Source organism: Siphateles boraxobius, unplaced genomic scaffold, assembly GCF_051911475.1.
Source record: "Siphateles boraxobius isolate OS27281-9 unplaced genomic scaffold, OSU_SipBor_1 11, whole genome shotgun sequence".
Lineage (NCBI taxonomy): Eukaryota > Metazoa > Chordata > Actinopteri > Cypriniformes > Leuciscidae > Siphateles > Siphateles boraxobius.
The window spans coordinates 11,267,666-11,290,093 of record NW_027508711.1 but is presented as its reverse complement, the minus strand read 5'-3'; the positions used below and the strand labels follow the sequence as shown (position 1 = coordinate 11,290,093).

The 22,428-nt window shown below is 47.2% G+C and overlaps 1 protein-coding gene across 5 annotated transcripts in view; it reads left to right on the top strand.

The window, feature by feature from the left end:
* Positions 1 to 22,428, top strand: part of sgcd (sarcoglycan, delta (dystrophin-associated glycoprotein)) — a 284,743-nt gene that overhangs the window by 246,404 nt on the left and 15,911 nt on the right. For all 5 annotated transcript variants that reach the window (XR_013190496.1, XR_013190497.1, XR_013190494.1 and 2 more), the window contains exon 6: positions 2,251 to 2,323. Coding sequence is in view for 2 of the 5 variants with exons in the window: in XM_077196702.1 (XP_077052817.1) it covers positions 2,251 to 2,323 (73 nt within the window). In the remaining 3 variants the exon portion in view is untranslated. The remainder of the gene's footprint in view (positions 1 to 2,250; positions 2,324 to 22,428) is intronic.

The following is a 22,428-nucleotide window of genomic DNA, read 5'->3' as shown; positions in this document are numbered from 1 at the left end:
TTATTGACAGAGAGGAGTAGGTATTTCGATTCGCAGAAAAGTATAATTTTCATACAGTATAGATGATAAACTTTTTCTTCATTTTCTGCAAAGTCCCAAGGCCTTCAGGTATGGCCATTTTGTTGCTGTGCCTTGGAGTGATTCCCGACCTTGATGGAATCTTTCATGGCCCGCCTTCAGCTATTCTCCATGAACAAGCCCACCCAATGTGCCACAGGAGAAATGTGTATCTGATCACATATGTAGCCCGTCCTGCTTCCTCTATTACTCCAAAGGCGATGTTATCACAGGCACATGGCATGTTGATGTATATATTTACCTTCAAGAGCTATAGTTCTTCACATACCTCATTACTGTGAATTCTACTATACTGTTCAGTATTAGCCGAAGAAACATTGTTTCTCTAAGAGCTCGTCAAAATATTTAGTAGTAGTAATAGTAACACTTTACACTTTTTTTTTCAAAGAAAGTAATGCATTTATTTAGCAAGAACACACTAAATTGATCAAAAGTATAGTAAAGACATTTATATTACAAAATATTTATGTTTCAAAGCAGTGTTGTTCTTTTGAAACCTTCATTCGTTAAAGATTCTTGAAAAAGATCATGGTTTTCACAAAAACAACTATATATATAAATATAAATATAAATATATATATATATATATATATATATATATATATATATATATATATATATATATATATATATATATATATGAAGACTTCAGGTGCAAAAGCCTCTAAGTCCGTCTAACGTTTTTCTTTAATATTATCATTTTTATCATGCTCCTATGTATAGGTTTCTACCTAAGTATGAACATTTCTAAATGGGGTGAGGCTGGGATTTAGTGAGTTTAAAGTGAAAGTATTTGATGAACGTATACTATGTGTGGAGAGCATTCACTTATATTATCTAATTTTTGACATAGGTTGCTTTTATAGGCTTTTGCATCGAAGGTCTTTTATATATATATATATATATATATATATATATATATATATATATATATATATATATATATATATATATAAGCAGCACAACTGTCTTGTTAAGCAGCACAACTGACATTGATAATAATAACAATTGTTTTCTGAGCAGCAAATCAGCATATTTGAATGATTTTTGCAGGATCATGTGACACCAAAGACTAGAGTAATGATGCTGAAAATGTGCTTTGCCATCACAGGAATAAATTACATTTTAAAATAAAGTTGAAAAAAGGTGTGACAAATACCAGACCCCCAATGCACTACTCACATCTTTCCCTACAGGCCTTGATCACTATCAGCACCTCTTGTGCATTTATTCCAAATGAAAGAGGGGGTTGGAACAAGAGAGCAAAATTCTTTGTTGGTTTTCATCCTTACAAATGTTTTTTCACTGTGATGCTGGTGTAATAACTATTGATTTCATAGTGATTGGACTGGTGTTTGAACAGATGCTCTGATGTTTGTCTTCTGATGTTTAAATTCATTCAATTAGCCAAATCATATTTGTGACTCTAAATCTATCCCCTGTGGTGAGCTGTACTAAGATGAAACAATCTCCTTATTGGAATAAAACACCAAATGAGAGCCCCGTTTTGCCCCCTCCTGATATTTTGGAACAAATCCATCCACAGTTGCTCTCACAACCTACATGTGGGCAACAGATCTTACACCTCCCGGAGCAGCCATTAAGCCAAATGGTAGCACTCCCCCTTGAGATAGGCCTTGTAGCAACCTTTTAAGGAACACTTCAGCCTCCTAGGATGCACTGTAATTTGAGAGCATCTCCACGGGAAACATCCGAGTTGTACATACACTACTAAAGCACTCAAGCCATGCTATTCTGTTGGCCATGGTCCTTTTGGTGTCAAAAAGTTTTGAGGTTTCAGTCAGATCGTCCTTTAAAGTCTACAAGAGGAAAATCACACTTACTGTTATATGATACTGCTGCACTTGTATTGAGCTGTAGGTGTTTACAAAAGGACTGCATATTAGCATTAGCATTCCAAGGAGCACCTCCACAGTCCTTACCGAAACCTATTGATCGAATCTGAGGCTTTAACCCGTGACGTAACTGCTTCAGCAAAGCCTAGTGAAAAGGTTTTCGGTGGCTCAACTTTAGGTCACATCCGCAGGGACACAGCCAGACTGTATGGATCAATAATAGAGCTTCACAGATTATGTCCATTGATTTTAGCATGTGGAGCGTTGCTTCATTCAGAGCATGACTGAGATTGTACATGTCGGATTGTGTTTGCAGGAGCGGAGGGTGCAGTGTTCAGTAACTCAGTGGAGACCCCGCATGTGAGGGCTGAGCCCTTCAAAGAGTTACGGTAAGACAGTTAAAAAATATATGATATCATTATTGATTTCTGGATTCTGTTTTCATTTTCTCTAACTACACTGTAATTACATATCAAAATTTTTCAGTTATAAAATAATGTAATGATGTTCAGTTATTCACTTTATAGGCTATTATTATTTTTAGGATTGTTAATAATTAATTAACAGTTTATGACGTGAAAGAAATGTTCCATTTGTTTTGTAATGCACTATACATTAACCTACAGTATACATGTTTTGAATTAACATTGTCCATATGTAATTAGTATAATCATGTCCATATGTAATTAGTGTAATCATGAACTGATAGTTAATAGAGACCCAATTTCAAGTGAGACCCGATTTGTCATGACACCGGAAGCCATCGATTATAGTTTATAAAGTTTTAAATAAGAAGAAGAATATTTGTGTAAGTCATTATGGCTTTTTTTATTTAGAGTTTTTTTTAGTTTATTTAGACCGTTTAGAAAGTAGAAAGTAAAACAAATTTTGATGTAAACTAAATTTGGTGACATTTGGTGAGGAGGAAAAAAAAGTCAATAGGCTAGGAAAAATAAACGTCAAGATATTCTCTAAAAAGATCTTTTGTGTTTCTCAAGTAAATTTATCTTGTTTAAAGAATGTTAAAATTATGGCAGATACAGATAAGTTGATAATTACTTTCATGTTATGGCTGATTCATAATTGTCTGATATATACCATTTAGTCTAAATAAGTAAACAATATATACCATTTAGTCCTAATAAGCATACAATATATACCATTTCGTCTAAATATGTGAACAATAAAACCTAAAATCTATCATTTTAAATGCTACGAGTGAATTAAGTAATTTTATTTAATTATCAGTATCTTTTAACAATTTACTTTAACTGAGCAGTACATGACAGCAAATATATTCTAAATAATTACCTGTATTTATTTTTCTGAATAAATAAAAAACAGGGTAAATTATTCAATATCTAATTGGCTTATAGTGTTAAATAAAAATTATAATATTAGTATATAACCAACATGGTACTGATAGCACATCCTTGGTAAGTATTTATTTAATTTTTTACTGAGAAAAAACTACTGATTACTCAAATCAAAATGCTATTTTCTGTGTTTGTGTGTGTTTGTGCTTGAATCTAAAGTCATTACACTGATGAAAATTATGAACAATTTAAGAAAACTATAGGTATATCGCTAAAGCGGCTTTTCTTTTCTTTGAAATATGCTGTTTATAGATCTGCATCTGCTAGCATTATCAAAATCATTAACAGCAAACCCTTCACTAAAGTACAGCTGCAGAAGACTCCACATCCAGAGCCGTGCTACCGAGCTGCATAGGGAGATGATTGCACGTCGATTGCAATTTCCCACACAGAGCGTAATGATAAAAGATTGCGGGGAAAAATGATTCTTTTCCAACAAGCACTACACATGTCTGTTAAAAGCTACAAAGGAAGGAAATAAAGCATGACATTTGTGCAAATTCCACTTACCCCTAAATGTAGTTTTTTTAGCATATACATCTGGCTGACAGCAGATTATAGAGCACCTCTGTAAGCGGCTTCCGACAGCCGAGAGGAAGGGGGGGGGGGGACAAATTTTGGATTACCGTCTTTTAAATTCATCACTATGGGTTGTAAAGACAGCCGCATGGAAATTCGGAAACCTATCCTACACTGCTTATTTAAGAAACACCCAAATGGATGTTTTGGTGCAGACAGTTGTCCTGATATTTCAATACTATCTTGTCTAAGGTACTCATAAAACAAACAGGATGTCAGTGCTCTGTGATTTTAATGGTTTACAATTGCTTTGAATAGAGTTGATGTCCTTTTCTAAGCTTTCGAAGGCAGTCTAAATCTAGACAAATGTTCCATATTATTGCAGGCTTTTTAAATTCAATCAGATACATTGTTCCACAGTTATTATTGGTCAGCGTTATGGTGGGAGAAGATAAGAGTTATTCATTAGACTGATGTCGTTGTCGTGTAATAATGGTTTGGATAAAATTCCAACCTCCTCCAACACGCCGCTTCCAAAGATCAGGCCGCGCATTATGAGAGTTCTTGAGGGGATAATCGCTCTTGCTCTTTGCTCTGAAAGCTTTGAGCAATTACAGCCAATTTAAGTGTTATTTTCTGCCTTTGTCGCCAAATCTCACAACAAAATATGTCCCTGGTCTATGCGTAGTATCTGAGGCCTCTTTGGAGAAAGTGCTGGCGCTGTAAAGTACAGTTTACCCCTGGTGAAGCTACTCATTAAGACCAGGGCTCGATCCAAGTAATGCTGTACACATGCAGACAAAGGAAGATCAATGTGCGTGTCGCTGGCACCTCCTCTCTTGGACGGACGTGCTTTTCTGTCCTGATCGATGCCTGGATGCTCATCAAAATCTAATTAAAGTAGATTCTCATTAACTAAAACAAACACGTGAAGTGCAATGCCAATACCCCAAGCAAGGTAGGCGAACATGAACGGCAGAGCATTGGCAACTGGGTCAGATATGGCAGGGAATGCACATTTAGCAGGAAATAATGAACAATAAATGGCCTGTGGGGAGACGGGCTCCACCTGAACGTCCCGCGCACACACAAACACATTACTGGCCCATTCCTGTCTGCTCTGCTGATGGAGCAAGCAGAAGTAAAGCCACAAGCACAGACAGGTGTTGTGGCTTATCAAGCTATCTGTGATGAACAAGGACAACACACTGACAGCCGTCAATCAAATGTGGGGTGAAATCTCCCTGAATACCTGTTAACAGGACTGTGTTTAAAGGGATAGTTCACCCAAAATTTTTATTTTGTCATCACTTACTCACCCTCAAGTTGATCTAACCCTGTCTAAGGACACAGAAGGAGATATTTTGAAGAATGTGGGTAATCAAACATTTGACGGTAGCCATTGACTTTCATAGGGGGAAAAATACTATGGAAGTCAATGGCTACCTTCAACTGCTGGTTACCAACATTCTTCAAAATATGTTCTATGAGAAAGAAACTCATACATATTTGGAACAACAGGAAGGTGAGTAAATGATGACAGAATTTTTCATTTTAAATATCACTTTAACTAGTTCAGGAGAAAATGTAACAGACACAAATTTTTGGGAGATTTGATGGAGTTTGTAATGTTTTATCATTAAAGGAAAAGTTCACGCACAAATCATGTTGTTCCAAAGACTTTCCTTCATCTTCAGAACACAAGTAAGGAATAATTGACGACAGCCCGTTGAATTATTAGAAAAATAATGCACACCCGAGGTGGTAATGCGGTCACGACGCGAAACGGAGTGGCAGTTACACCTCGGTGTGCATTATTTTTCTAATAATTCAACGGCCTGAAGTCAATTATTCCGCTTATACTACAGTTACCACACATCGAAACATTGTTCAAATGATGTATTTCAAGACGTTTGTAAAGTTTTTGTCATTAAAACGCTCTTGTATGTAGGACTAATTTATTGCGCATCTAATCACACGCCTCCGTTGCTAATTCCAAAACGTCATTTTAGAGTAACGGAGGTTTGAGCCACTGATAGCAGACTAATGCTGGACATACTTAACGACTGGCTGAAACATTCCATCGACTGCAGCAGATTGTAAACACAGACTGAACGCGCTGAACACGCGTTTGGGCATGATCAATCATAACAAAGTATCAAATTACATTCATAACCGGCCTTACAATAAGTGTGTCCCCGGCTTTATGCAGTTATTAATGCAGTTATTAGAGAGAGAGAGAGGCATGTACTTCAATGTTATTATTTATTAATTAATTCAATTCATTTTAATTAGTTCGTTCATGTTTTTTTCCTAATATTGACAGTAGTAAATGAAACACAAAGTCCTATTAACAAGTAGGCTATAGGCCTATCAATAATTATTTATTTGTTATAGCCTATTATCTGCAATAATTACGAAAACCCGTGCAGCAGGACTATCAATTTATTTATATAGGCCTATTCAGTTTAATTTTCTATTGACTATATAGGGCTATATACTTTGTTTATTAAAATTAAACTGCATGTTTCCATTGATTGTGAAGTTAGACATCGAAAATTGCAGATCAAGCTTCTTGTTATGAATTGTATCCTATTTTCCGTTATTACAGTTAACTACGCGAAGTGTTATGGAACTATAATGCGGTCAAGACCTGCCTGGAACTACGTTAGCCGTGCGTTTCCCTGAAAATAATTGCACACCTTAGAACGTTCTCAACCAATACGAATCAAGCATTCAACAGCCCTGTAGTATAAATGAAGATATTTTTAATATCATCTCATTATTCTTGTCCATCCATTTAAAGTCCACGTAAACAAATTGTAAAGTATTAAACGAAATAAAGACGTTACAAATGTTAACTACTGTATATGAATCCATTGATTTAATCCATGTTTTCTGAAGAGACATGATACTTTATATGATGAACAGGTATAATTTATGCTTTTATTTATTATAATTCATACAATATAATATAATGATGCTTCCCTTTCAGTCGATAACGTCAGACGTAGTCGACGGTCGACTGAATGGGGATCGCGCTAGAGAGCCTATCATCTTCGATTACTATTGAACGAGCCAATGGAATTTGGCGTGCGTGATTTGCATCACACACTACGCCCCCGCGGCGCGGTTATAAATACGGAAGTGGATGCACGCACTAGTTGCCTTTCGCTTCGGAGCCGTTCGTCTTTGATGTCTCTGAATAGTGCTGTTGTATTCAACGAGCGAGTGTGTCGGTGTTCTTGCGGGAAGACCTCTCCAGTGTTGGTTTTCTACAGCGTGGTGCAGCGGTGATCGCGAGCTTCTCAGCTCTCAACTGCTGTTTTAACAGCATCAAATTTCTATTGTTTGTTTGTGTGTTGATGGTTGGTTAGAGGGCGAGAAGTGAGTGCTTCACTGTTGGTTGAAGGCTATTCAGTGTTTGCCGCGGTCATTCCCTGTGGTCCCGCTACTGGTGACGGTCCCATTTCCTAAAAGAGCAACACGGGTGTGAGTGCGTCCCCTGTGCTCCGGCACTGGTGACGGTCCCATTTCCTAAAAGAGCAACACGGGTGTGAGTGCGTCTTTTTCAAGATGCCATTCCATCCGTGCGTTTCTGGGTGCGGTCTGGCGCTATCCCCCTCTGACGGTCACTTTCCTCTGACGGAAAGTTGTGTCGCATGTTTGGGCTTACAGCATGCCGAGGCAGCTTTCGTGGATGAGTCATGTTCTCACTGCGGGAACATGGCCATCTCGGTGTTGAGATCTAGACTCGCCTTCGTCAAAAGCGTTGGTGCAGTCCCCACCTCTGGGCCCCGCCCTTGTTCTTCCTCTGGGTTACCTTCCCAGAGAAAGACTGGGGTGCCGTCCAAGCTGGGTGATCTGAGGATCACAGTGAGGGGTAAACCGCCCGGCCAGGCCCCGTGGATCCCTCACTCCTCTTTCACACCGCAACCGGTGGAGCTCCCCATTGATCCCGCTGGTCCCTCTGTAATGGACAGGCCAGCCGTGTCATTTGGGGCCCCTCCAGGGGATACCATGTCAATCGCAGCATCGGAGGGGGAGCCTCCGTCGACTACGTCTGCTATGCTGAAAAAGGCCGCCGAGGCGGTAGGGCTCGTGTGGAACCCCTCCACCGTGTCCCGAGCCGTCTAGGTTGGATGATTGGTATATCGGGGCGGGCCGTACTGGTTCTCAGTCCGCCGCCCCGGTTCCTTTCTTTCCTGAAGTGCATGAGGAGCTTACGAGGGCATGGATGGCACCTTTCTCTGCCAGAAACCGCCTGAGTGGCTCCTCCCCCCTCACTACCCTTGATGGAGGAGCGTTCCCTCCTTCAGGGAACAGTGGGTTGCATACGCAACCAGGACGTTCTACCCGCAACCCTACAGTACATTGTATAAAAAAGTAAGATTTAACTCATTTTTTACAGTTAGTTTAATGTCATTTAAGTTGAAATGACTTAAACATCCAAGTTAATTGTACCTTAAAATTTAAGATTTTTTTTTATAGTGTACGGAGGATAAGTGGTTTAGAGAATGGATGGATAATACTTCTAAAAATTACTTTATGTAAAATCTGTTCAATGGTTTAATCATTTTCCTGAAGTGTTTAATTTCTTGATTAATCTTTATTTGTGGGATTGTCTTAGTAAACCATTTAAACCTATTGATATATGCAAATAATGTCATTAGTTAATCAGCATATCATCTAATTAATTTAATTAATTTAATTTGAGGGAAATCAGAGGTAAAATATGTCATCCTATGATGATAACCTGAATTAAAGAGAAATATCCCGATCACAGAGAGGTGTATATTTTGCGCAGGTCATTTAAAGGTTCTGTAAGCATTTATATATATATATATATATATATATATATAATATATATATATATATATATATATATATATATAGTATGCCTAAAATGTTCCTATTACTTGACAAATATAATTGAAAAAAGGTGTAAATTATGAAAAAGCATCTGCTGGTACTGTAGGTGCTATAACTACTAGCAATGGAAAATCTGAGACTCATTCATGAAAAACACAAGTCTACAAGGGGATTCTCTCATTGCCTCTCTGTCACAAAAACCAACCCAAAAGCTATATATATATATATATGATCCACAATCCATAAGGGGGCATGCGCGGTAATGCAATGCTGTTTGCTAACCTCCGCAACAGGAAAAAGAGCAGAAGAAGACGAGGTGATCTATGCACCAACCCAAAACAAGAGTTCAGATGGCACACAAGAGCTTGCTACTATAGCCTATGCGCTCAGTTCCTTCAGTAAAATATGTTCAGTGCAAATTAATGCAAATATGCATTGGCTAGTTTAGTTTACCCTCAAAGGTGATTGGGCTCTAAGGTGAGATCCCAACTCGTCAGTTCCGTTCTGACCTAACTTCTCCGTTCCCTCCTTCGGGGGTCAGGAGTTATATAACAGATGTTTCGATTATTGTTTGGGTCACGCTCCACTAACTTCAAGAAAAAGAAACCAGGATGACAGAAAACGTCTACGGTTACGTATGTAACCCTCGTTCCCTGAGTAGGGAACGGAGACGTTACGTCGGATGACGACGAATGGGGTTTCGCTTAGAAAGCCTATCAACTTCGAGTATTACAAAACGAGCCAATGGCAAAGAAATGCCATGGGTCTGCGGAATTTGCATGGCGTAACTCCGCCCCACCTCGTGGGTATAAAAGGAGGAAGCCGGCAGCAAGCAGATATGTTTCTTCGCTGAGGAGCCAAGACTGAGCTCAGGCGATCCCCGCGGTACAGCGGAAAGTGGCAGGCAGACGTAACGTCTCCGTTCCCTACTCAGGGAACGAGGGTTACATACGTAACCGTAGACGCTCCCTTTCGTTGTCACTCCGAGTTACGTCGGATGACGACGAATGGGGTTACCAGTCTAATCACGCCACCTTCTCAGCTGTCTTCCAGTGCCCTGCGTAAATCGAGATCCCTGTCAGCCTGGACAAAGGACTCCATTTATCACAGGAATACCAAGGTACACTGGGAAGCATATCCCAAGCTTAGGGGAAGTATGCAATTAATGCCAGCCCGGAGGGGGGGGGACTTAGAGAATACACATATGACCCGAAGGAAGCATTTGGAAAACACTGGGGTGTCCAGCCGCAGGTGGAATATTTCAACCCCAGGGGTGGCAAGGTGGCTTGCCAAGGGAAAGACACACGCTCAGAGAGGCTTACAGTGGAAATACACATGTGGGGGTCGCTCAGAGGAGGGACCATGCACACGGGAGGCACCTAGCCGACGCGCAGGCAATAGACACTGGCGCCGACGTCAGGAGTGCTGGAGGAGCTCAGGGTTTTCGGGAAAGCTCACCTGAGGAAAATATCGCACGTATCCAGTCCGTGGAGTGGAATGGCGAGCAAGCGAAGACACCTGAGCGGGTCCGGTACTAGCTGGTTGAAGCGAGTACACGAGAGGACACAGGCTCCACTCGGAGATTATAGAATCTGGCGAATGTGTTAGGTGTCGCCCAGCCTGCAGCTCTGCAGATGTCTGTTAGCGAGGCGCCATGCGCTAGAGCCCAAGAGGACGCCACACTCCGGGTGGAGTGGGCAGTCACACCAAGGGGGCACGGTCGACCTTGCTGCTGGTAAGCCAAAGCAATGGTGTCCACTATCCAGTGAGACAACCTTTGCTTGGAGAGAGCCTTTCCCTTCAGCTTCCCACCATAACAGACAAAGAGCTGGTCTGAGGTCCTGAAACACTGCGTTCTGTCTACATAGGCGCGGAGAGCGCGTACTGGACAGAGCAGTGCCAAGGCTGGGTCTGCCTCCTCCGAGGGCAGCGCTTGCAGGTTCACCACCTGGTCCCCAAAGGGAGTGGTAGGAACCTTGGGCACGTATCCAGGCCGGGGTCTCAGGATCACGTGAGAGGAAGCCGGCCCAAATTCCAGGCACGCTTCGTCAACGGAGAATGCGTGCAGGTCCCCAACCCTCTTGATGGAGGCCAGTGCAACCAGGAGCGCTGTCTTCATAGACAGGAACTTAAGCTTGACTGATTGCAGGGGCTCAAAGGGAGCACTCTTCAGGGCAGTTAGAACCACTGAGAGGTCCCAAGAGGGAACGAGAGGAGGACGAGGAGGATTTAGTCTCCTCGCTCCTCTCAGGAACCTGATGACCAGGACGTGCTTCCCCACCGACTTACCTTCGATGAGGTCATGATGTGCGGCAATGGCGGCAACATAGACCTTCAGGGTGGAGGGAGACAGCCTTCGCTCCAGCCCCTGTTGAAGGAAGGAAAGCACAACACTGATCGAGCATCTCCGGGGGTCTTCTCGGTGAGAAGAGCACCAGTTGACGAAGAGGTTCCACTTCAACGCATAGACGTGTCTCGTGGACGACGCTCTATCGGAAGTGATGGTAGCCACCACCGCTGGTGGTAGGGTACTCAAACCTGCCTCGTCCCATCCAGGAGCCACACGTGGAAGTTCCAAAGATCGGGACGAGGGTGCCGTCCCTGAGAAAGAAGGTACTTCCTCAGAGGGATCGGCCAGGGAGGTGCTGTCGCGAGGAGTACTAGTTCGGGGAACCAGGTCCGGTTGCCAGTAAGGGGCAACCAGAATGACCTGCTCCTCGTCCTCCCTGACCTTCCGCAAAGTGTGCGCAAGAAGGCTCACTGGGGGAAACGCATACTTGCGGCCCTGCGGCCAGCTGTGCGCCAGACCATCCGTGCCGAGCGTGCCCTCGGACAGGGAATAGAACTGGGCGCAATGGGTCGAGTCGTGAGAGGCAAACAGATCTATCTGCGCGTCCCCGAACTGGTCCCAAATCAGCTGAACCGACTGGGGATGGAGTCGCTATTCTCCAGGGAGGGGCTGAAGCCGTGAGAGCTCGTCGGCTGCACAGTTCAGCGCTCCGGGAATGAAGATGGCTCGAAGCGACCTCAGATGCTTCTGACTCCATAGGAGGAGGTGGCGAGCGAGTTGTGACATACGGCGGGAGCGTAGACCACCTTGATGGTTGATGTACGCTACAGTGGCGGTATTGTCTGAACGGACTAGTACGTGTTGACCCCTGAGCAACGCCCGGAAGCGGTGCAGGGCAAGGCGTACTGCCAACAACTCGAGGCAGTTGACATGCCACAGCCGCTGGGGTCCTGTCCAGGAGCCCGCAGCAGCATGTCCATTGCACATGGCGCCCCAGCCCGTGGTGGAGGCATCTGTTGAGACAACAACATGCCGGGAAGCTCGTGCCAGGGGGACACCGGCCCTGAGAAAACCGAGGTTCGCCCACGGGGTGAAGAACTGACGGCAGGTCGGAGTAACTGGTACTCGGAACGTGCCGTGTTGCCATGCCCACCTCGGGACTCGGTCGCGAAGCCAAAGCTGAAGCGGTCTCATATGAAGCAATCCGAGCGGCGTGACCGCGGCTGCAGATGCCATATGCCCCAGGAGCCTCTGAAAAAGTATCAGTGGAACCGCACTCTTGCCCTCGAATTGTCTTAGGCAAGTCAGCAGTGACTGCGCGCGCTCGCTCGTAAGCTGCACGGACATGGCGACCGAGTCGATGTCCATACCGAGAAAAGAGATCCTCTGCACGGGGCAAAGTTTGCTCTTCTCCCAGTTGACCCGAAGGCCCAGACGGGCTAGGTGCCGAAGCACTAGGTCCCTGTGTTCGCAAACCTGATCTCGAGAGTGAGCTAGGATCAGCCAGTCGTCGATATAACTCAGGATGCGAACCCCTTGCTCTCGAAGGGGAACAAGGGCCGCCTCGACGACCTTCGTGAAGATGCGAGGAGACAGGGCTAGCCCGAAAGGGAGAACCGCGTACTGGTATGCCTGCCCCTCGAAAGCAAACCGGAGGAACGGTCTGTGTCGAGGAAGAATGGAGACATGAAAGTAGGCGTCCTTCAGGTCGATCGCTGCAAACCAATCCTGGGGCCGTATGCATTCGAAAACGCGTTTGGCGGTGAGCATCTTGAACGGCATCCTGTGAAGGGAGCGGTTCAGCACGCGCAAGTCCAGGATTGGCCGTAGCCCACCGGTTTTCTTGGGGACAATGAAGTAGGGGCTGTAGAAGCCGGACCTCATCTCGGCTGGAGGGACAGTCTCGATTGCACCCTTCGCCAGCAGGGTGGCAATCTCTGCTCTCATGATAGGGGCATTGCCACCGACCAAAGTGGAGCGGACTCCCCTGAAGAGGGGAGGAGACCGTGCGAACTGAATCGCATAGCCGAGCCTGACGGTACGCGCGATCCAGTGGGACAGACGGGGAAGCTCTAGCCAGGCTCCCAGGAACTGAACCAACGGGATCATGCGAGCCACAGGCGTCCCCCCGGAGGGGCAGCGAAGCGGAGTAACTGGCCCAGACGTGGACGGCATAGCGGCCCGATGTGGGGGCACAGTTAGCAACCGCGCCCTGGCAGAGGGGCCAGGGGAGGACCAGGCTGGTCGTCCCGCGGGGGCCTGCTCTGCCAGGGGTCTGGCGACAGAGGGGGACAGGGGCGAAGCGGTCCGTGGACGGCACGCCATGTCAACCACCTCTGGGACAGAGGGGGACGAGGAGAGCACGGCTTGTGGGCGGCGCTCTGTGACGTCCGAGAACTCTGTGCTCAGAGACGGGAGAATCAGCTCTTTGGAGAATAAGGATTCTTCCCCGGCCCTCCCCGGGGAAAGGAGTGGTCCTGCTACCAACTCCTGGAAAGAACTGAGTCCCATTTCTGAGGAGCCCAACTCAAGAGCGCCGCTTAACCCGGCGTGTAGCGGGGTGCGGGGCTGGAGAGGACTGTGGCGTCCGACCGCGGCCTCCAGAGCCGAGCGGGTGAACGGGCGGGGTGGGAGCCGCGGGGGGGCGCCCTCGGCAGTGGGCAGACCGAGGGATCTGAGCGGACGGCGGGGCCGTCGGGACAGAATCAACCTCAGTCTGCTCCATCGCCGAGGTGCCCGTCTCACGAGCGCCGCTTAACCCGGCGTGTAGCGGGGGGCGGGGCTGGAGAGGGCTGTGGCGTCCGCCCGCGGCCCCCAGAGCCGGCCCATGAACGGGCGGGGTGGGAGCCGCGGGAGGGCGCCTTCGGCGGTGGGCAGACGAGGGATCTGAGCGGACGGCGGGGCCGTCGGGACAGAATCAACCTCACTCTGCTCATGGGCGGCTGAGAGCTGTTGGGCAAGCCCTCAACCGCACCGCCGAAGAGGCCGACCTGGGATATGGGAATGTCGGACAGACGGGTCCGCGCGACATCCAGCACATCAGACAGGTTCAGCCACAGACTGGTGAGCATCACCTGACCCAGGGAGCGTACGGCCACTTTCGTCGCTCAGAGAGCAAGGTCAGTGGCGGCGCGCAGCTCAGTGAAGAGCCCTGGGTCAGTCCCGCCCTCGTGCAGGTCCATGAGCATCTGGGTCAGGTGGACCAGCAGAATGACCATGGCATGCAGTGAGGCGGCTGCCAGTCCCGTGGCGCTATAGGATCTCGCCACAAGCGTAGACGAAAAACTACAGGCCACGGGCGGGTGCTTAGGATTGCGCCGAGAAGAAGCACTCTGAGGACACATAGCATCGCAACAGAGCGTTCAGCCGGGGGAACCCCAGTGTACCCATGGGCAGCGGCCCCATCGAGGGGAGGAAAGGCGGATGAGATCAGCGAGCGGTCCCGAGAAGACAAGGGGTCTTCTTGGACTTCGAGATCTCATCATGCACGTCCGGGAAGAGAGGTATTGGGGTTTGCCGTGGACGAGGGTCGGCGGCCTTACCCAAAACCCATCGTCCCAGGAAAGCATGGTCGTCATCTCCGGATCAGACTCAGGCACAGCCGTATGCACACCGGAAGGTGGCAGCTGTGACGAGCCCTCACTTCCAGAAGACTCAAACCCACCTAGTGATGCTGCAACAGACATGGCATCTTCCTCTGTAGCTTCAACTGAAACACGCGGGCCACCAGAGGGTAGACTCGCGGGAAGCAGCAGTTCATTAGCGGGCACCGTCATTGAAGAGGGGGGCTGGGGTCACGGACACATAGTCGGCGCCTTGATCCAGACCGTAACCCTCAGGTCTCCCTGGCCACCAGCCGAAGATCGGGGGGTGGATGAGGGGACTCTCACTCTTGCGAGTTCACCGAGTCTCGACCTATATATGACGCGATGATCACGTTCCCAGCGAGAACATGAGTCACCCACGAGCGCTGTTCAAGCATGATCAAAGCCCAAACACACTAGACAGCGCTCGTGCCCATCAGAGTCCGATACCAGTCCGCTGCAACCAGAAATGCACGGGCGAGCCGTCTTTAAAAAGACGTGCCACGTGTAAGCTCTTTTAGTGAGAGAAAACTCAAGTGTTGAAGCACCCGGGGAGAAACGCACCGACTGGCAGACCACTGCAACAGATCAGCAGGAAGCACGCTCTCGCCGTAGATCGCCGTCACACCAACACTCGAGGTACTCGTTTGTAAAGCTGACAATTCAGAGATGGCTTGTGGAGAGAAGAATACACTTGGCTCCGAAGCGAAAACATATCTGCTTGCTTCCGGCTTCCTCCTTTTATACCCACGAGGTGGGGCGGATTTACGCCATGCAAATTCCGCAGACCCATGGCATTTCTTTGCCATTGGCTCGTTTTGTAATACTCGAAGTTGATAGGCTTTCTAAGCGAAACCCCATTCGTCGTCATCCGACGTAACTCGGAGTGACAACGAAAGGGAACGGCATTTTGTTGTTTTCTTTATTTTACAAAAACGCAATGTTTTGTTTTTATTTTGCGGGTACAGAAATAAAATTAGACCCTTTACAGTTTCGAATGATGTCTATGATGATCTGTATGACCATAAATGAATGAGTATTTTAAAATTTTTTCCGTCGATATAATGACTACAGAAGACATCATCCAGAACCAATCACCATAACTAGGCAGAAAAGGAGTGCAAAAACTAATCTCTGCACAAGTTTAATTTTTCATTACTCTATGTTGTACTTCTATAACAAAAGAGATACTTTTCAGTTTTGTTGCTGATTGTGACCAAATAACTTTTGTTTTTTTATCAGCCCTGTAAAAAAAAAACTATGCAAGAGTGCATTCTGTTTACTGCTTAATGTTTAATACACTAAAGAAGGCTGTTCTGTACCAACTACCTCAGGGGGACTAAATAACTCTAGGTGGAACAAACTGTAATTTGCACTACTGTCTGTTCAAAATAAATTAAAAGAAACCTAGCATTGGGGATTCGTTGCTTTTTGCTGTTGCACCGAACTCTTATCGAACCGTGACCCCAAAACCGAGGTACGTAGCGAACCGTAACTTTCTAACCGTGTAGTCTGAAACAATGCTTAAACAAGCATAAGCTGCTTTTAGACTGACATGCCTAGACTCAATCACACCTTTCATTGACCAAGGACCGCCCCAAGATGGAGTCTGACCATTATGTAAGTCAATCAATCACAGTTAGTTTTGTACAGACCAGTGTGCATCTAATACATTATTCAATCAAGAACATTGAGTTGCAAGTTTACTTCAAAAATGGTGCCACTAACTTCACAAGTACTTTTTCACATTTTGTGTGCCTCGTGCATGAGACATTCACCCAACGGTCCGCGGGCATGACGTCTGAGTCTAAGACTACTTTAAGCTGGTCTTAGCTGCTTTAAGATGGACTATCTCAGCTGGTACAGATAAAAAGCCACAAAACCTCTCTAAAATCAGCCAACAAACCAGCCTGACCAAGCTGGGAGACCAGCTAAGACCACCAAGCCAACAGTGTCATGGTTGTCAAAAACAGGACGGAAGCAATCGCAGGTCAAACTCAGTTCTTTATTGAACAATGAAAAGCTAGACAGGAACACGGGTGTGGACTGGTGACGCAGGGACCTCGATGGTCGAAGACGAACCCGTGAAGTGCAGTGAAAACCCAAACGACAATCCAACGAAGAGACGACGACGAATCCAACAGGAACACCACACGGAGAGACAAACATCCAACGAATCCAACAGGAACACCACACGGAGAGACAACATCCAAGAGACAACATCCAACGATCTGACAAAGGAGATGAGAGAACTGTGAGAATATATGGTGAGATGAGATCGGCTGCAGCTGGTGATGTGATGACGATCAGCTGGAGCGGATCAAGGAATGACACTCATTCACGCCCACTACACACGTGCTTTCATACAACAACATAAACACGAGACGAGAAGGAAGCAATGAACTTGTATACCGTGACAGTACCCCCTCTCCTAGGAACGCCTCCTGGCGTTCCCAGACTCCCTTACCTGTCGATTGAAATCATCGATCAGAGAGTGATCCAGGATGTCTCTAGCCGGAACCCAACTTCTCTCCTCCGGACCGTAACCTTCCCAGTCCACCAAGTACTGAAATCCACGTCCCCTCCGTCTAGAATCCAGAATGCGATTTACCGAATAGGTGGTCTCCCCATCTACGAGACGCGGCGGGGGGGGAACCGGGACTGGCGGATTAATGCGAGCATGAAACACGGGCTTGATTTTTGAAACATGGAAAACGGGGTGAACCCTCCTGTACGCTGGAGGTAAACTAAGGCGGACTGTCACCGGACTAATGATCTTGGTGACAGTGAACGGGCCAATGAATTTGGGGGCAAGCTTATTAGAGACGGATCGGAGAGGAATGTTCTTAGTTGAAAGCCACACTCTTTGACCAACGACGTATACGGGAGGCTTCGACCGGTGGCGATCGGCCTTAGCCTTGGTGCGCGCCCCCACTTGGAGTAGAGCCTCACGGGCTCTAGTCCAAGTGCGGTGACACCTCTGGATTAAGGCGTGAGCGGAGGGGACCGCGACCTCGGATTCCAGACTAGGAAAAATAGGTGGCTGGTAACCTAAACTACACTCAAACGGAGATAGGCCCGTAGCCGACACTGGTAACGTATTGTGGGCGTACTCCACCATGGAAATCTGTTGACTCCAAGAGGAAGGATTCTTAGAAACCAAACATCGCAACACCCTTTCCAGATCTTGGTTGGCTCTCTCGGTCTGACCATTGCTCTGGGGGTGGAACCCTGAGGACAGACTAACTGTCGCCCCCAGTAACTTACAAAATTCTTGCCAAAATTTGGACACAAACTGGGGTCCTCTGTCAGAGACCACGTCCATCGGGAGGCCATGTAAGCGAAAGACGTGGTCAATGACTGTCAACGCTGTCTCCTTAGCTGAGGGTAATTTGGGTAAGGGAATGAAATGAGCCGCCTTCGAGAACCGGTCCACCACAGTCAAAACGACTGTGTTGCCCTGGGAGGGCGGGAGGGCGGTGACAAAATCTAGAGCGATATGGGACCAGGGTCTCGAAGGGACAGGCAGCGGTTGAAGGAGCCCATCAGGCGGACGATTGGAAGTCTTACCAGTGGCACAGACCGAGCAAGCCAAAACAAAACTGTGGATGTCACGAGCCATAAGTGGCCACCAAAATCGTTGCTTGACTAAAAACTTAGTACGATTAACTCCTGGATGACAAGCCACGTTGGAGCAATGACCCCACTGTATAACGTCGGACCGTAATCCCTCCGGCACAAATAAGCGATTCGGTGGGCAACCGGGCGGAGGCATTACCCCTTCTAAGGCCGTCTTGACCTTCGATTCGATCTCCCATACGAGTGTGGAAACAAATAGGGTTTCCGGTAAAATGCACTCGGGAGTAGACGGGCGTTCGGAACGATCAAAAATGCGAGATAAAGAGTCGGGTTTGATGTTCTTAGAACCCGGGCGGTACGAGAGAGAAAAATCAAAGCGACCGAAAAAAAGTGCCCACCGAGCCTGCCTGGAGTTCAATCTTTTGGCGGTTCTGATGTACTCTAGATTCTTGTGATCGGTCCAGACGATAAAAGGAACCCCCGCACCTTCTAACCAATGACGCCATTCCTCCAACGCTAACTTGACTGCCAACAACTCCCTGTTACCAATGTCGTAATTGCGTTCGGCTGGGGATAATCGATGAGAAAAAAACGCGCAAGGATGCATCTTATCGTCTGCGGGCGAACGCTGGGACAGGACTGCTCCTACCCCCACCTCTGATGCGTCGACCTCCACCACGAACTGACGTGAAGAATCAGGGGCAACGAGGATGGGAGCTGAAACAAAGCGGCTCTTGAGTTTGGCAAACACAGCCTCGGCTGTATCTGACCACCTGAACGGAGTTCTGGGGGAGGTCAAGGCAGTCAGAGGTGCGGCTAGTTGGCTGAAGTTGCGAATGAAACGCCGATAGAAGTTGGCGAACCCCAGAAACCTCTGCAGGGCCTTACGGGAATCTGGACTTGGCCACTCTACCACAGCCTTAACCTTCTCAGGGTCCACACGCATTCCCTCAGACGAAATGATGTATCCTAGAAAAGGAACAGACTGTGCATGAAAATCGCATTTCTCCGCCTTGACAAAAAGCCCATTCTCTAGCAACCTCTGAAGCACTCGTCGAACGTGTTGCACATGTTCCTGGAGAGACGAGGAAAATATCAATATGTCATCCAGGTAAACATATATGAACTGATCTATCATGTCTCGCAACACGTCATTGACCAGTGCCTGGAAGACTGCTGGGGAGTTGGACAGCCCGAAAGGCATGACCAAGTATTCAAAGTGCCCCCTGGGGGTGTTAAAGGCAGTCTTCCATTCATCCCCCTCCCTAATGCGAACCAGATGATAAGCGTTACGCAAGTCCAATTTCGTGAAAACAGACGCTCCCTGCAACCTCTCGAAGGCTGAAGACATTAACGGCAAAGGATAAGTATTCTTTACCGTGATGTTATTCAGCCCCCGGTAGTCAATACAAGGTCGCAGAGACCCGTCCTTCTTTCCCACAAAAAAGAACCCCGCCCCCGCCGGAGAAGAGGAAGGACGGATGAAACTGGTTGCCAGAGAATCAGAAATATATTTCTCCATAGCCTCCCTCTCCGGATTGGAAAGCGAATATAACTTGCCCTTAGGCGGAGACTTACCTGGCAGTAAATCTATGGCACAGTCATAGGGACGATGCGGAGGAAGAGAAGCAGCCCGAGACTTACTGAACACTTCCTTCAGATCGTGGTACTCCTCGGGCACGTTAGACAAGTCCCCTGCCTCCTCCTGTAACACAAAAACAGGCACAGACGGACAAGCAGACATCAGACAAGACTTATGACATTCCTTGCTCCACTCCAGAATAGCTCTTTGCTGCCAGTCCACACGAGGGTTGTGATGAATGAGCCAGGGGTGTCCAAGAACTACAGGTGCCAGGGGGGAATCCAGTATATAAAAAAAAATAGTTTCTGAGTGATTGCCTGAGGTGATGAGTGTGATGTTTTCGGTGATGAGCGAGATGATGGGAAGTTCTTGACCATTTAATGCGTGTACTGCAATCCTCTGTGTGAGTGGTTTAAGGGGAATCTGAAGTCTATGTGCAAAAGTACTGTCCATAAAATTACCCTCAGCCCCGGAGTCCAGAAGTGCTTGACAGTCGTGCTGGTGAATTGACCATCTCAGTCTTACCGGAAGGAGGGTAGATGTGGATGAGGTCTTCTCGGCGGAGATCCCACCCGATAGTAGCCTCATACTTACTATCGGGCTTGGCCTTTTACCGGGCAGTTGTAGGCAAAATGTCCCGAACCTCCACAGTATAGGCAGAGGCCCTGGGACCTCCGCCTTTCCCTCTCCTCCCGGGAAAGCCGAGCTCGACCCACCTGCATGGGTTCGTGATCGAAGACTGGGCTGACCACGTCCCTGCCACTGGACCGTTGACCCTCTGCTCCAGCTGGAGACCAAATGGACGGTGCTCTTCCCCCGACTCTGGTGATGCGAGCGTCCACCCTCAGAGCGAGCTCGACGAGTCCATTCAGCGTCGTGGGGAGGTCCAGGGCGTAGATCTCCCTCTGGACGCGGTCAGCCAACCCATGCAGGAACATGTCCCACTGCGCCGCCTCGTTCCACTGGCTTTCGGCCGCCAGGGTGCGGAACTCGATCGAATAGTCCGAGACCGACCTGTCACCCTGACGGAGGCCGGCCAACACCCTGGCAGCCTCTCTCCCCGCGACGGCCCGATCGAACACCCGTCTCATCTCTGAGGAGAGTGCCTGGAACGAGGCACAGCAAGGGTCTTGATTTTCCCACACCGCTGTCCCCCATAACGCCGCCTTTCCGGTCAACAAAGTAATGACAAATGCCACCTTGGCTGGCTCATTATTGAAAGTTCTCGGTTGCAGTGCAAAATGCATGGCACAACGTGTCAGAAATGCTCTGCAGTAAGCAGACTCACCAGCGTATGATTCTGGAACAGGTAGGCGTGGCTCTGATGTCGTAGCGATCGCTGGTGGTGTGGGGGGAACAGCTGGTGTGGGTGGCGCAGCGGGAGCACGAAGTAATTGGATCTGCTGGGTGAGCTCGGACACCTGCGTCACCAAAGCTTGTACCGCACGACCCGTGTCCCCTAAATTCCTCTCCTGAGAATCCATTCTTCTCGCGCTGTGCTGAAGGAATTCCTCCAACGAGGTCGGCGAACCTGCTGCTTCCATAGCAGGGTCAGATCGTTCTGTCATGGTTGTCAAAAACAGGACGGAAGCAATCGCAGGTCAAACTCAGTTCTTTATTGAACAATGAAAAGCTAGACAGGAACACGGGTGTGGACTGGTGACGCAGGGACCTCGATGGTCGAAGACGAACCCGTGAAGTGCAGTGAAAACCCAAACGACAATCCAACGAAGAGACGACGACGAATCCAACAGGAACACCACACGGAGAGACAAACATCCAACGAATCCAACAGGAACACCACACGGAGAGACAACATCCAAGAGACAACATCCAACGATCTGACAAAGGAGATGAGAGAACTGTGAGAATATATGGTGAGATGAGATCGGCTGCAGCTGGTGATGTGATGACGATCAGCTGGAGCGGATCAAGGAATGACACTCATTCACGCCCACTACACACGTGCTTTCATACAACAACATAAACACGAGACGAGAAGGAAGCAATGAACTTGTATACCGTGACAAACAGAGCAGTGCCTGATTCTTTTTTGGAGGACTTGAAATGGAGCATGAAATGGACATGGATATTTTTAATTGTCCGCTGCCTTTTACATCAGGTTGTGGGTCCTGTGCTAGCCAAACAAGTGCCATTGAGCTAAATGAGAATGCTAACAGATTCCTGGGTATTATAAACCTTCTTGTATTTTCTGACAGTGCCTTTAAATTCTTCACACGACAAAGACCTGGCATGACACTTTATGCCCAAGTTTTGTGATTTTAATCTTTGAGTCGAGACTCTCGGACATCATCAATGAGTTTTTTTAGTTTTGACTGATGCTTGACTATTTTTTTAGATATGATGTTTTTCACATCCCAGCGTGCGTCTTGACTGAATATGAAATTAAATTTTGACCCTTTGTTTTATTTTTCTGCATGACATGCTCTCCATCCGGGCTGAAGTAAAATTCACTCCCTTTTTCATTAGACTGAAAGGCTTGGCAGGTAGCAATTTGGAATTGTGTGGCTTTCAGCACAAAACGTTTTTGTCTTTGTAATTCTACGTTGTCAATACGGATTTAAAATTTTATTATTCAATTCCTTTCCCATAATACAAGAGTGAGAAATAATCACACTTTTAAGACACTGGACTGTAGCAGGTACGGCTGACTGTGGAAAATTTGCAGTCC